Source organism: Nesoenas mayeri (assembly GCF_963082525.1).
Source record: "Nesoenas mayeri genome assembly, chromosome: 2".
NCBI lineage: Eukaryota > Metazoa > Chordata > Aves > Columbiformes > Columbidae > Nesoenas > Nesoenas mayeri.
The window spans coordinates 159,640,643-159,655,281 of record NC_137543.1 but is presented as its reverse complement, the minus strand read 5'-3'; the positions used below and the strand labels follow the sequence as shown (position 1 = coordinate 159,655,281).

The 14,639-nt window shown below is 40.4% G+C and overlaps 1 protein-coding gene across 2 annotated transcripts in view; it reads left to right on the top strand.

Annotated features, from left to right (window-relative positions):
• Positions 1-14,639, top strand: part of CRHR2 (corticotropin releasing hormone receptor 2) — a gene marked incomplete at both ends in the record, with an annotated part of 147,920 nt that overhangs the window by 75,803 nt on the left and 57,478 nt on the right. For both annotated transcript variants that reach the window (XM_080339519.1, XM_080339520.1), the window contains 2 exons: positions 2,440-2,525; positions 9,348-9,454. In XM_080339519.1, the coding sequence (XP_080195645.1) occupies positions 2,440-2,525; positions 9,348-9,454 (193 nt within the window). The remainder of the gene's footprint in view (positions 1-2,439; positions 2,526-9,347; positions 9,455-14,639) is intronic.

Genomic DNA, 14,639 nt, shown 5'->3' with positions numbered 1-14,639 from the left:
AGGAGATTCTGGACTTTGTTTGATTTTTGGTTTTATCTTCCTCTTGACCAATACTCGCTGTGTAAGAGATCTGGTGTGACAGCTCATAAACCCAAATCACTGTTTCTCGAAGAACTTTGATGTGGGTGTTGTATAGGATTCCTGAATTTGCACTGAAAGAGAGCTCAGAGGCACATTTTATGACCCCTAATATTCTAAGATTACACATCAAAATGGAGGTGGAAATGAATGGCATTCGTTACACTCCATCTTGCTTTGCTTATCACGACCCATTCTCTAATACTTCTTTTAGGTAATAAATATGAGGCACATATTTATCCTCTTGAAAAGAAGGTTATAATGAACAGGGAAGGTGTAGTGTGGGAGACAGAGGTACCATGGCCTGAGAAGGTAGAACACATGGTTTGTGATGGTTCGCAGCTCTGCCATGGTCCTGCCAGGTCATTTTCGGGAAATCATGTATACACGTTTTGCTTCTGTTTCTGTACCTGGAAAATGGAAAGAACAATGAGAGGAGTGAAGGAAGAAGTTAGCGTGGATAGGGAGAGCACTCCTAATCTTTCTTTTTCACATAAGAGAAATCTTTGAAATGAGTTTTGGCGTCAAATGGGTCCTCTTTCCCTAGTTATAGTTCAGAGACTCAGCATCAGTAACCGTTCTGCAGAGAGAGCTTCAGCACCAGCCAAAAGGAGAGACCAAGTACAAGGGCTCTTCAGGATGTAACTGAGATCCAACCACCTGAATCCTACTCAGACCTGGTCTCAGAGGAAGAAAGTAAAAGATGCTCCAAGACAGATTCATCTTGAGATGTTGAATAATAATAAACACAACACTGAGCAGTGAAGTTTAATCATCTGCTTACCCTTCAGAGGAAAAATGTACAAAAAGAAAATAGCCCAGATAATTGCAGTTTATACCTCATTTTCCAGAAAGAAAGAGAGGGAAATGGGTAAAGTTGTCTGTAAACTAGTGAGAGAAATGGAAACTGAGATCCTTAACCTTTAGCTCAAGTTTCTGTAGTTAATCCAACTGTAATGTCATTATTTTATTTGACCTTGTCACTCCGAAAAGAAACAGTGAAAAATTGCAAATAGACAAAAGCAACATGATATTGTGTTCTTTATGGATATGGTGTAATCTGGAGCATCTAGTGAACTGTTACTTGCTGCTTTCCACGTGGACTTTCCTTCTGTGTAAGAAAAAGCACTTTTTCAAAAAGTTTGTTTACCTTTTTCAAAGGCTGTCATCAACAGCACTTTCATAAACATTGAGTCTCCTGCTTCTATTTGACATCTTGTTTTCCTGATGGTTGGGTGCTGAACTAGCACTGAATGACCGTGGCAAAGACTCAAGAAGAAATTGGGTAAAGGGCAGCAAGAACATCATGAAGAGTTCATTAGGAAGTTGCTCTATGTGTCCCTTGGGGATCTTCTGAATTTCCTGTTTTATTTTAATTTTCTTGTTTCTAAGACACAGTTCAAAATAAGCATGGAAAAAAACCCTATTGCTGGGGGTTGGGTGTGCTTCTGATGAGTGGAGGAAGGTAATTTATATAGCAAAACTGTGCAGTTTTCTCTCTGCATTCCTTGGGATGAAGAGCACTGCTTTCCAGAAGTTGAACTCTCCTCCACACCCCCAATATTACTACACGTGGTTCCCAGAGCTCCTCAGGGTCACATTGCAAATGGACATTAAATCTCTCTGCTTCAGTAAAGGAATTAATGATTTTCATTTGTAATACACTCTGAGAAAACTGGCACTTTGGAAAGAGATCAAAAGTGGTTTCGTTTTCACAGAGGATGGGTGAACACATCCTAACCTCAGTGTACCTGTTTCTGAAACCTGCTCATGGACGTTCTTGTGTGGACTCCCCAGCCCTCCTGCTCCAGCATTGGGAGATGTGCTTGTCTTGCTTCTTTTTCAGGTTCTTTGAAGAAGTTTCACAAATAATGTTATTGCATAGGAAGACTCTAGAAAATTGGTACATCTGAGAATGTTGCTTCTAGTTTACAGTGGGATAAATGAGAGGGGAGTAGAGCAATAATTTTACCATACACATACCATTCTCCTAGGTGGAACACTAAAGACCTAAACTTTTCTGTCCACTTTTGAACACATAATTTAACTGCTTTTTAAAAGACAATACTTACATTAAGCTTTCTCTTGCAACACTCTTTTCATACCTTTACTGTCTTCTGGACCCATATGCTGTAAGGAAACATTATCAATAAGTATCTTTAAATATTTTATGTCTCCCGGTATGTTTATGTTCTTTATTTCTCCTCTTCAGTGGCTGCTCTAGTCCTCATAGAGGTGGGATAAGTCTATTTGCCTTGTGAATAATCTATTCTGTAACCTTTTCTTAAAACTGTGAAATTACTAGGCTTTTTAATGTCCAGCACAGAGTGTTCATCTCTCTTTTATTTTGGTCCATACCAGGAAATGCCTACAGAGAATGCCTGGGCAACGGGACATGGGCTTCCAAGATAAACTACTCCCAGTGCGAGCCTATTTTGGATGACAAGGTCTGTATTTTTCCCTTCATTCTTCTCAATGACATTTCTCAGCATATGTGAATGAAAGCTAAGCTTAAGGTTAATGTACTAATTCAGGACTTCTGAGATGGATTCCATTTCTGTCTCTGCAACAAACCCTCCCTGTGAATTGAGGCAAATCACTTGTCCTCTCTCCATATCCTCTACTCACATGTTTTTTGTAAAAGGGTGCTTTATTACACTTGGTCCCTGATGATGTATGTTTATGCAGATCATTCCTCTTTGTTCAGATCCTACAGCTACTAGCATAGTTGTTAGTACTAATAATAATAAGACCAAAAACTTCTTTGGCACTGGAAAATAAGCTTTCACTAGCTGATTCCACCCAGTACCTATCAGTTCTAAGGTCTCAACGACAACTGACCTTTCTGGATCTCAATTTCATTTTTCCTTCAGCAAATATGTAAAGGGGCAACAGCAGAAAAATACATAAACAGCAGACTCAGGTCCCAGCAGTTTTAAAAACATTGAACCAATCTTGCATTACATAGGAATTTACAGAATGAAATTAGCATGTAGGGTTAAGCTCCTTCAGAAAGGCTGCAAGTAATTGTGCAAAGTCCTTTTCTTGTCAAATGACTCAGCTTTTCTTGAAGGTATCATAGACATTCACCAGAACAGTTTAAAGCTTCAAGCCTTTCATGCCATGTTCTCATTCTCTTCCTCCTGTTTGAGTGCTACGGTGGGACATGAGGCCAAAGAGGTGGTGGATGAACCATCCCTGGAGACATCCCAGGCCAGGCGGGACGGGGCTCTGAGCAACCTGAGCTGGTGAAGATGTCCCTGCTCATGGTAGGGGTGGCAGTGGATGAGCTTTGAAGGTCCCTTCCAACCAGAACTGCCAGGTGTGACTTTCCCCCTAATAACCCGTGTGGAGCCCAGCAGCTCAGGCCTGGATATGTCTTGGGATTCATTCCACTCACTCTGTCATTGGAGTTGTACCACGCTGGTTATAAACAGCAAAGAAGTCAAAGTCTCACCTGCTGAGGGCTACTTGCAGAGCTAATCTGGATTTAGTATGCAGGAACTATCTGAACTGGTGCTGTGCCCAGAACAGTCATGATGTGCTTTGGCACCCATCCTGAAAGATCCATGTTATTGCTGAATGTGGACTTTGACAAGTGAATCGGAAAACAAATAACTACACACCAGCTGTTGAAGAATGCCCACCCTTGCCCATTGGCTAGGTGATTTGGTGGTAGCCCACTCCTTCACACTATTGCTAGAGGCTTTTAGAATGGAAGAAAAAAAATATACAAATATATAACTGCCATCCAGAAGGACCGATACACAAACAAGGTGGTCCAGCACAGTGGAGAGGCTCCCATGGTGATATAAGCTGATCTAAGCTGGGACCACCCTGGTGGGAATTTCTTTCCAAGTTGAAGTGAAAAACTAATTTTTCCTGGGAATGTTTTCAGATGGATCAGTTCCCTAAACCATCTTAATGCATTACTGCAAGAGGGATGAGGCCAGCACAAGCAAGGGAAGGGAAAGTGTGGCTGAAGTTGAGAGGGACAGCAGGCCATGATAGCAGACCATCTCTGAATGAAGTGGATTTACACTTCCACAAAACCACCCTCTCAAAAATTAGTAAGAGGAGGTGTCCGTAGCAGCCAGGGCTGAGTTAGAGATTGGGGAACAGAGCTGGACAAAGACTTGAAATTTTTGGTGTGGTGTAGCTGGCATAAGATCTTGAACTGACAGTAAGAGTCTGCTGTACCAGCTCTGCAAAATGCTGCCATACTTTAATGATACTCTATGTGTTTGTCTGCATGACTTGAAGAGTTGCTATCTCTGCACAAGCAAATACAGAGGAATTCTATTTGAAGAGGCTGGAGGAGTATTGTGACTAGAGGACAGGATTATTTCCTTTACTCTGTTTTTGCTTTGAAAAACTTTGCAGCTATGGTGATAGCTTAAAACTTCTTAACTAGCACGTTCCTTAAACAGATGAAAGTGCAGATGTTCTCCCACCCTTGTTTGCAAAAGCTTAAAATCTCATTTATTAGATCTTTAAAGATTTGCAGCAAGCTTTACAAATATTAATATTTGTGAATATTTTCAAAATCTCTACATAATGCTCAGTGTTACATATGAATATTTGGGCTGTTTGGTGATCTCAAAAAAAAAAAAGAAATCCCTATGGATTTTCCTAATCCTCCATTTTGATTAAAGGTGAGATGCAAGCACACATATGGGTCTATTGTTATTTCTTGACTGATCTTAGCAGGTACTATGCATCAGCCAGGAGGTACCCCTGTGTTTCGTGTTTATTTTTAATGCACAAAACAATGCTACTTTCAGACTTGGCCACTCACAACCAGAGTGCTAAAGAATTACATGGCTTGACCTCAAATGCAGTGGCTGATACATGGGACAAGAACAGGAATTTTCAAGATCAGCCCTCAATCCAGTGCTACGTGCTTTATGCCAGAGTGCTGGTGATGTAGCAAAGGAAATTTTAGGGTTTTCTTTTCACCTGTGGGTCATCCTTAGAGACATAAGCTCCTGTAGCAAACATTCACTGATGGGTTACATTAGCACAGTATTGCTTTACTTGAGGCCGAGACCCATGGCAGCAGCTGATAAAACTGTGCTCTGGGACTGTTTTGCTCCCAGATTCCCACTTTGGCTGGGATCTAGTTGCCTGCATGTAGTTATACAGTGTAGTTTAAAATGCCTCAGTGTGTTTCCATGCACCTGGAATTCCTTCTGGAATTCCTGTGTCCTTCAGCAGCAATAACTGGAAGTCAGTCACCAGAACCAACGAGGAAGTACGGAGTCCCTTGAGTACACCTGAAGGGACATGAGATACCTGTGTGTGTATAACTGTGCGTAATTGTTCCAGATATTGTTTCAGATGTTGGGTAGATACACAAATGTTGGTGTCCTAATATCAGACTTCATCCCGTCTTCTGTATGATCAATTAGCTCCTTCTCCAGGCACAAGAACTAGGTACATAAATAATTTTGATCCAACTGACTATTTGATGGCATAATAAATGACAAATGGAAAGCTTCTACTCAGCCGACAAGCTCCTGTTGTCAAAGGGACCTTTGCTGAATCTAGCATAAGTCTGTGCTCATCTTAGAAGACAAGTAAAGAGTCTCAGGCAGCAAAAAATACATCTTAGCCTCCAAAAAAGAGCTATAAATTAGGAACTTTGGTCTTGTGTATGTTGCCTTTGACAGCTGGATATAAATTTGGCTCTACTAATGTTTTGAGGTGGTTTGAAGCTGTGTAGTTGAGTTAGCACCATGCTGGGCTTAAGTTAGTGTATCCTGCTTAGAAGCACGGTTACATTAGCCACAACTACCCAGGTTCCAGCTGGCTCAGAACAGGAAAGCAGTGAACTCAGAGGCATCTTGGATGACAAAGATAGTTCCCAGTTGCTTCTGGAAGTCTTTGGAGAGGAGATATGGTGTCTTTAAACCAGACTGGTGATGAGATCATCCTGGCAACAGGGAGAAATTTAAATGACTGAATGGGGAAGGGAGAGCAGAGCCTTGCAGGAAGATCTGTGATGTAAAGACTGTCAGGACCTGTCAGGAAGTTCTGTTAGATGGAGAAAGATCCTTGTCATATAGAGAGCTAAGAGTGCTGCCATTAGGTGGTTGATTGTTCGAATCATTAGCTGATTTGGTTTAGAATCATAGAATTGTTTGGTCCAACCCATGAGCAGGGACATCTTCACCAGCTCAGGTTGCTCAGAGCCCCGTCCAGCCTGGCCTGGGATGTCTCCAGGGGTGGGGCATCCACCACTTTTCTGGGCAACCTGGGCCAGGCTCTCACCACCCTCAGTGTCAAAAATTTCTTCCTCATGCCCAGCCTGAATCTCCCCTCTTTAATTTAAAACCATCACCCCTTGTCCTATCGCAACAGGCCCTGCTAAAAAATCTGTCCCCGTGTTTCTTACAGACCCCTTTTAAGTATGGAAAGACCACAATAAGGTCTCCCTGGAGCCTTCTGTTCTCCAGGTTGCACAATCCCAACTCTCTCAGCATGTTGTTGTAGGAGGAAGGGTAGATTAGCAGTTCCATTCTACCTAAAGCAAAGGAAAAATGTCCTCTGGACAGAATCTTTCATTAGCCTGCAGGGAGCCCAGTGTGGTTTGGATTTCCAAAGCTGGTGCAAGTAAAGACATGAGGTTGTGCTTCCTCAGTTTACCTGGTAGGAGCTGGCTGGTAGATAACTCTGCACTGTTGGATTGATGTGATGTGATGTGATTGTCGTGCATAAGGTACAACATGGAAGAGGATGCCAGTGATATGACCAGCTGTGGTCCAGACAGCAAGGCTAACAGAATGTTTGAGCATCTCATTTCTATCTCCTTTCTAACGTAACAGCCCTCCTCCTAAGCCTGAATAGGATTTAAATCTACATTATAGTGGAGTGAAACATCTTGCTGGAAGCAGATGAGTGTTGGGTATCTGTAGAATGTTGTTACCATTTTAAATGTATCTCTCTTCAAGGGGGTGAGACAGAAAAGAGTTACGCAAGTATTTTACATGAACTGAGCTTTGACCAACACATGACTGATTCTGGGCACTTATTCTTCATACTTGAAGGTATTCTCTCCAATTCTATCAGAGATGCAGATTGCATGTAGGCTGATGGAAAGTGATCTTGCCACCCTGTCAGCTTAGTTTTCATAGACGCTGAAGCAGTTCTTGTTTCTATGGTATTTGAATTTGCCTTCAGGAAATCTTATTAGTGTCAGGAAGAGAAAAAAAAAAAAACGAAGTCGTTTCTGTTTTTCGTTCAGCATTAGTGTGTCAAATAAGAGCTTAATTAATTTTTTTCCCATTAATTTTCTCATGTTTTGAACCATACCCTCTTAAAACTTCAGCGAAGTTGAAATAGAGGTTAGGAGCCGAAGGAGGGAGCTGAAGGGTCAGATTCAAAGAGCAGGATCCTTGGCCTGGGAGGAACATTGTCATCTTCTAGAAGATTTCTAGCACTACAAGAGCAATTCTGGACAACGCTTTTAGTCATATGGTTTAGTTTTAAAGAGTCCTGTGAGAAGCAAAGCATTGAGCTTTATGATCCTTATGGGTCCCTTCCAACCTGAGATATTTGACGATTCTATAATTCAATGCAATGCAGTTTGCCAGGGACAGTACAACATTGCATTTCAGGTAGGCACATCAGTTTGACTTTTCCTGTGTCCCTGTGACTTAAGGATAAATAAAACTCAGTGTGGAATTCAGATCTTGTGGTGCCTTGTTTTGTTTTGTGTTTTTTCTCCTCAAGGCTATTCAGAAAATGGGCCTGTGTATGGGGAAGTTTATTTTAGCGGATTTTATAATAGACTTAAAAATACCTTACATGGTTGAGTTCTATCCAGAAACGGCACATTATTCCCTGTGCTGAAGATATAGGCAGATTTCATCATGGAAATGATTCCAGGAGGGCATGCTCGCTCTCTGGCAGAGTGCTGGGAGATGCTATCTTCAAAAACAATGGAACAGATTCCCTACAGCGGCTGGTTGTAGTTTCATCCAAACATTCATTCACTAACAAATTCCTTTGGCTATAATAAAATGTTTAGGGAAATTGTTAGGAAAAAAAAAAAAAAAAAGAAACAAAGGGAGTTCAACCAAAATTAGAAAACTGGTGCCATTGGTAGGATTCTACTTTTATATTTTTATCACAAGGGAGGAAATTTAGGTGGTTAGTTTTCAGAGGTCTCATTCTTCTGAAGGAGGACAGCATCCCAAAGTTGGGAAAGACCTGCTTAACCTGAGAAGAAACAAATACCAAAACTAATAAATATACATTGTTTTAAAAGGGATTTATTCTTTTAGCAGCAAACACCTTTCAACTTTTAACCAGCTTCAGTATTTATCTGAATAGTGTTTTTCTACCAGTTCCTATCCATCAGTCTAAGAGAGGAGAAATTTCTACTATTTTGAGGCCAGCATTAACCTACCAATAAAGAATGTTCCAGTTATGTCAAGGTCAAAGTTTGGTCACATCACTAAATTCACTGATTTAGGTGGGAGCACTTTTGTACTTATTTTTATGTTTGCTGGGTCAAGAACCTACCAATAATCTCCTCAGCATCCCGGGAAATAGACACTGATACATTAAGTTTTGCCACATACTTGGGTTGCTGCTAAAAGCAACAGGTTTTGTGGTTTGTCAGGCTCTCTCAAAACCGAAAGGATGCCACCGGATTCCAGCTCTTTCAGTCTGCATTGGTTCTGTCCTCAATTTGAAAGATAAGCATCATAGCTTGCAAGGAATGTGCCCCAGAGAAAAATCCCACTCTGTGGAAAGGGCTTATTTTTTATTCTTACTGACAACTGATTCGGTTTTGTGTGAAAACCAAACCATTTGAGTAGGAAAGTGGCATAACCTAGTTATTTCAGAGCATGCAGTTTCCTTACACAATAATGTTTTATAACTTTTAAAACTGTAAGAAGATGTGTCTTTGGTAGTTTCGTCAGCCTAAAACAACAAAGTTTAAAAATAGTGTAATAATGAAAAAAAAATAAATCCGTAGGAAATTGCAGTGAAAAAAAAAAGATAAAAAGAGAGAAAAAATAACTTCTTTTTCTGAGATTTGTAACAAACCGCGGACAAATCAATCCCAAGCTGAAATGAGACCAAGCCTATACTCCTGTGCAGCTCATTTTGCTTATACATAAGCACCAGCTCTGCGGCTATTATATCATTTTAAAGTTGAGAAAAGTAATTACTGTTTCCTAAACTGATTTACTGTTCCGTAATGTCAGCGCTTAGAGAGTCATGCTGATTTAATCATGTTATCTCTTTACCTCCAGAGGAAGTACGCGCTCCATTACAAGATTGCTCTCATCATAAACTACCTGGGGCACTGTATATCAGTAGGGGCCCTTATAGTTGCCTTTATGCTTTTCTTGTGCTTGAGGTGAGTAATCCGTTTGCATGCTTCAAACTTGGTTGGGTGTACGACACTTACGGGCTTACTCAAGCCTCCTAATAACATTGTCCAGGTTGTGTATGGTGTTGAAAAATGGTTGTGGCTTTTACATTCCCAAGTATGTACATGGTTTCTTTGACTGATATATTGGGTGAGTTGTAATAGCGGCTTCTCTGCATAGGACCGAAAGCCTATTTATATGCAGGAAGAGAACTGTGCATGATTTATTGATGCAGCAAAAAATTCAGCGAGCACAGAGTGCTTCATAAGGGGAAACCAGGATTTAAGTGTGTCGTGTTGCAAGTTGGGGGGCAAGTTTTATTTTTTTATAAGGCAGCGCTTGATAACCTAAGGCATTTTACATTCTCTGATAGATAATGCCTAGATCTAGACCAAAGGAGATAGAATTAAATCTTTCCATTTTTCTTTGGGTTAGTTTCAATTTTCCTTCTGCTAAAGAACTTAGAAGTTTTCTTAAACAGCATGAGAAACATCTCTTGAGTAGCTTTTCCACTATCAGTGTTCACAAAATCATGAATACAAACCAATGAAACTGCATAGAGACATTTCCCTGGTTCAGAGGTACAGAAGGGAGTTTGTGAGGTCAAATGCACGTGTCAGTGAAAGAAAGTCTGTGAAGAAGAGTTAGGGCTACAGGGACAAAAGACAGGAGAGAAGGAAACTTAGTGGGAACTAATGGGTAGATGTGTATTAGTTATCATAAGTATTGTGTGTATTCAGCCTGAGTCACAGGAATATGTTTTAAAAGGAGTGGCCTGGTTGGGTATTTCTGTATTTGTTGGATTACTTGACTGGTATTTCTGTACTATTTGTGCTGTCTTGTCTAGGAGCATTACACCTAAACTTAGAACTAAGCGCACTAAGTGCTATGCAATGATTACCCTTAAGAAAAACCTTATACTGGTAGCAGAGGAGAAAAAGGTGGAGGAACCTTCCCCAGGATTACAATAAGATGATAGACAGTGACCTAAGTGAAAGAATTACTGCTGTCCTAGAGTGGAGCATCCCTACAAAGTCTTATGCTAAGTCTTCCTCTTGAGCATTTCTATCAAGAGGGTCTTTCTTACTAACAACAGGAATCTTCTTTTCAACCCAGCACTTACAAACAGAATAATCTATGCTAATGGAAAGAAAAAAAAGCTTAAAACGTTCAACAGTTACATTTATGGTGCATCAGTTTAAACTTCCATTTCATCCTTTTTATTGTGCATGTAATGTTAATTCTCATAGTGCTTGAAGACCTGAATTAATTTATACTGAATAAAGAATGCAAATTTTTCATTGTAACTATATTCCCTGCTTTTATGGTGAATCTTTTATAAATGCTTGAGTAAATAATGCATAAACAGTTAGACAATACAGTATAAATGTATCCAGCTTCTAACACACAGGTGGCCTAGCTAATCTCTCTTAAATTATTCTTCAGGTATTTAAACTTTGACTTTAAGTGTTATATTTTGTAATCATCTTCAGCATTAAAACGAGTGCAGCAATTAAGTACTTCCGAGTATACGCTGTGAATTAAGATAGTCCATCTTTTTAAATTCCCACTGTATCATGCAAAAAAATCCGGTGTCCAGCAAGCATTAACCAGCATGAACTAACTCAGTGACTGTAGAGTTACTTTTGTTTTCGAAAGTTCTAAATATGCCCTAGTGAAGGCAGTCCAGATTCATGTTGCATTACAGATTTCCCCTACACAAACTGAAGGTTTTGCACATCTTTATCACACCTCTTCAAAGTGTCCCAAGAGCAAATCAGTTTTGATAATTCGGTCCTCTTATTTGGGTCTTTTTTCCTGTTGCAATTTGGATGGAAGAAGGCATCTGCTAAGTGGGTGAAACAAGGAAATTTAGGTAATGCCTGGCTAAAAAAAAACAATAGAAGAACCTGAAGGCTAAATCTGATAGTCCTGAACCTTGGCCCAAAGTAGAAATCTATCGGTTCCTTATTCCTACCCCACTGCATCCACCTACCTCACTCTGTGAGTGCCTGCTGAATTGCAGACAGAGGAGACATCCAGTAAGGCTCAAGTTCTGCATCTGCTCCATATTTTTCTGCTTATCACACATCACTTGCTTGTTTTTCCTTTGTTCTGTCAGTGCAGCTGGAGTCCCAAAGGCAGTTCTGTCTGAAGGGACTGGAGCACAGCTGCTGTATTGGAACGTAACTGCTAGGAAGGGTTTGGGGTCTCGCACACTGGATTTTTTAAGACGAGGTTGAATATCTAGTTGACATGGCAAAGAGTGTTGCTTTGATGATCGACTAGTGAGATGGGTATTTTGCTTTTGGAAATGAGCTTCACCATTACTGTTGCCACAGCCCATGTAGCTGCTGCATTGATGGGAAGCTTATTCCTCAGTCATGCTGAAGTGGGAAGGGGAAAGAACTGGATCTAGTCCGTGTTCTTCCAAATCTATCTTCTGACATCTTGTCCTCAGTTCCTTATGCAACCCTCTGTCCTCCATTCACAATCCACCCTCCACACCAGTAGAAACGTTCTACTGTCCTAAACTCTAGGCAACCATACATCAAAAGAAATTATGAGGATTGGAAAGCTCAGATATAGCAGCAAGTAATGAAATCATCTGTCATCTGTGTTTGTGCTGCCAGGAGAGACCCCAACACAACTGAGAATGGAGGAGAACTCAGCCAGGAATCCCCTTTGACTACAAAAACCCATTTCAGCCTTGTTTTCTCCAGTTCTGTCCTTTGTTGGCTGTGCAATGAAAAATAAGCCAGTAAACATTTCATTTAGCACCCAGATATTAAAAAGTGAAACCCAGCTTATGGGAGAGGACTCAATTTTTGTTGACATGCTGACTGAATAGAAATAAGTCATTGACATTGCTCCTAAAGATCTAAGTCAGGGATGGTTCCTCAAGGTCCAAATGTAGGTGGTATTAGAAAAATAAATACACAAACAGAATATGCTGAGAAGAAAAAATGAAGAAGAAGAAAGAGAGAGAAAGAGAAGAAAAATGGTTCATTTGTAAATGAACCAAATGTCCTGTAGAGCTGCATTGACCTCCAACTAAAGATCTGGAGAGATTTGCTCAGGGCACTTCACAGGGCATTGGTAAATGTATCTGCACTGCTGTGAATCTTGCATTCCGTATGTTATCATCAATAGTAAAAGTTGGGTCAGTCCCTCAGGTGCACACAGGCAGCGCCTGCTGACACATCTCTCATCGTCCCACATAATCACATCCTCACTCTAGTAAAGCAGAAATTTTCCGTAGGAGGAATCCTGCTACCAGTAATACCAATCAGGCTGAAGAAAAAAAAAATAACAGGCAAAAGGATTAAAACACTTATTTTGTTCTTTTGAGTGATATTTTTCCTTTACTCTTGCAGAAACCCAAATTGTTTTGTCTTGGTTTTTTCCTTATTAGTGTACCGTTATACCAACCTCTGAGGTGGAATAAGAGTCCCTTGTAAAACTCCTGACTTGTTATTAAAAAATGTGTTGGCAATGGCCAGCAGTGATCTGACTGGGTTCCATCAGAAGATGTTTTATTTGTGCAGTAGTGATCAAAGAAGAAGTACGGGAAGACAAGTATTCGTTCTGGGAAACATCGAAGTCCCTGCTGAGTTTTGAATCCAATAAAGAAGGATGGTGCTGAAAGGAAGACAGTCTGGAGATTAAAAATGACATATCCTTCTGCACAGGTTGCTGGATAAAGACAGCTCTAAAAAAAGCCAAACCCACAAACACTGAAATAACATCTTTTGTCACTGTATGGTGGTAATGAAAGCAAACTGATGATTTGAGGAAAGCTTTGCTTTCCTGTTGCCCCTAAAGTTAATTCTTTCTATTTCCACTTTAAAATATCTGATTCTTTAATTCTTATAGGTTGGAGGCAGTGTCCCCTTTCTTTCTCGTGATTACAGCCAGATTTCCTAAATCTCACATATTTTTTCTCCCAAAAGGCTGAAACATTTTTTTCTTGAAACAACATAGTTGATTTTTTCCTTTTTTCTTTTTTCCCTTAACCCTCTCCAAGGGTTTAGGTGAGGAAGATCTACATTCCTTCATCCTCCCCATTCCAAACTCATTTGAACTGCCTCTTGATCTTCAGTCTGGGGTGCAGATGATGAGGCTGCTGCTGCATGCCTCTGTTAGTAAGAATGGAAGAGTTTGATTAAATGATTTGTACAAACCCATCAAAAGAAATGTAGAGCATCCATACAGAGGAGGTCTCATAAATCAGGGTCATCTGACACCTATCAACACCTAGATACTAAGGGTATATGAAGTGGATGGGTGATCTGCACAATTAGTACCGGTTTACACTTAAAAGTAAAGTGGTATCTGATGTGATTAGTGCAGAGCAGACTCCAGATCTAAGGCACACCACTCCCATACACACCTTTCTGTTGTGGAGCAAGGGGAAAAAGAGCATCAGCTAAAGGAATTCACAGGTTCATGTTACTACTCCATTTTCCCCTTCATCTCCTGGCTTTCCACCTGGCCTTGTTAAGACTTTTCCATCTGCCACTTAGAATAGCAGAACTTTAAATATAGATTCAGGAGAGCATGTGCTTGGTGGATGCAGTGGCTGTTGGTTTGGAGACAGCACTGTCCCACCTTGTAACAGTCCATGACAAAGTTCTCAGAGCAAGGCAGGAATGAAAACAGAGCTGTGTAAATAAGCACACATGCAATGAGACGGTCATCTTGGAATACAAAACATCTGAAGTACGTGTACTCCTTGAAACTATCTGAAGTGTCTTGTCTCACGAACTCAGACAAAGAACAGAAACAAATCTCCTATCGATTAACCTTAGGCCAGTGTCTTTGCATCCCACCGCCTGTACTCACCCACCTTCTCATCTCATATCTGTATCGCTTGTTCTTTAAACTCTTTGTATAGAACCTACCTAGCACAAAAACCGCAGAGGAGAGCAGAGTCCTCATGAAGTCCTAGAATAATAGCAGTAATTAAAAGTATGACCAGAGAGCTATATTCTTAAAATGTGGAAGGTTTCATAAGATGCCTCTGAAACAGTGGTATTGTAGCCTAGCAATATGAAGGCTGGGAAGAAGTATTATTATTGCCTGTAAATACATCACTGTTGGATAAACATTAGAAACTGAAGAGCCACTTACAGTCAAGGACAATGTCAGTGCAAGAAGAAGTAGGTATAG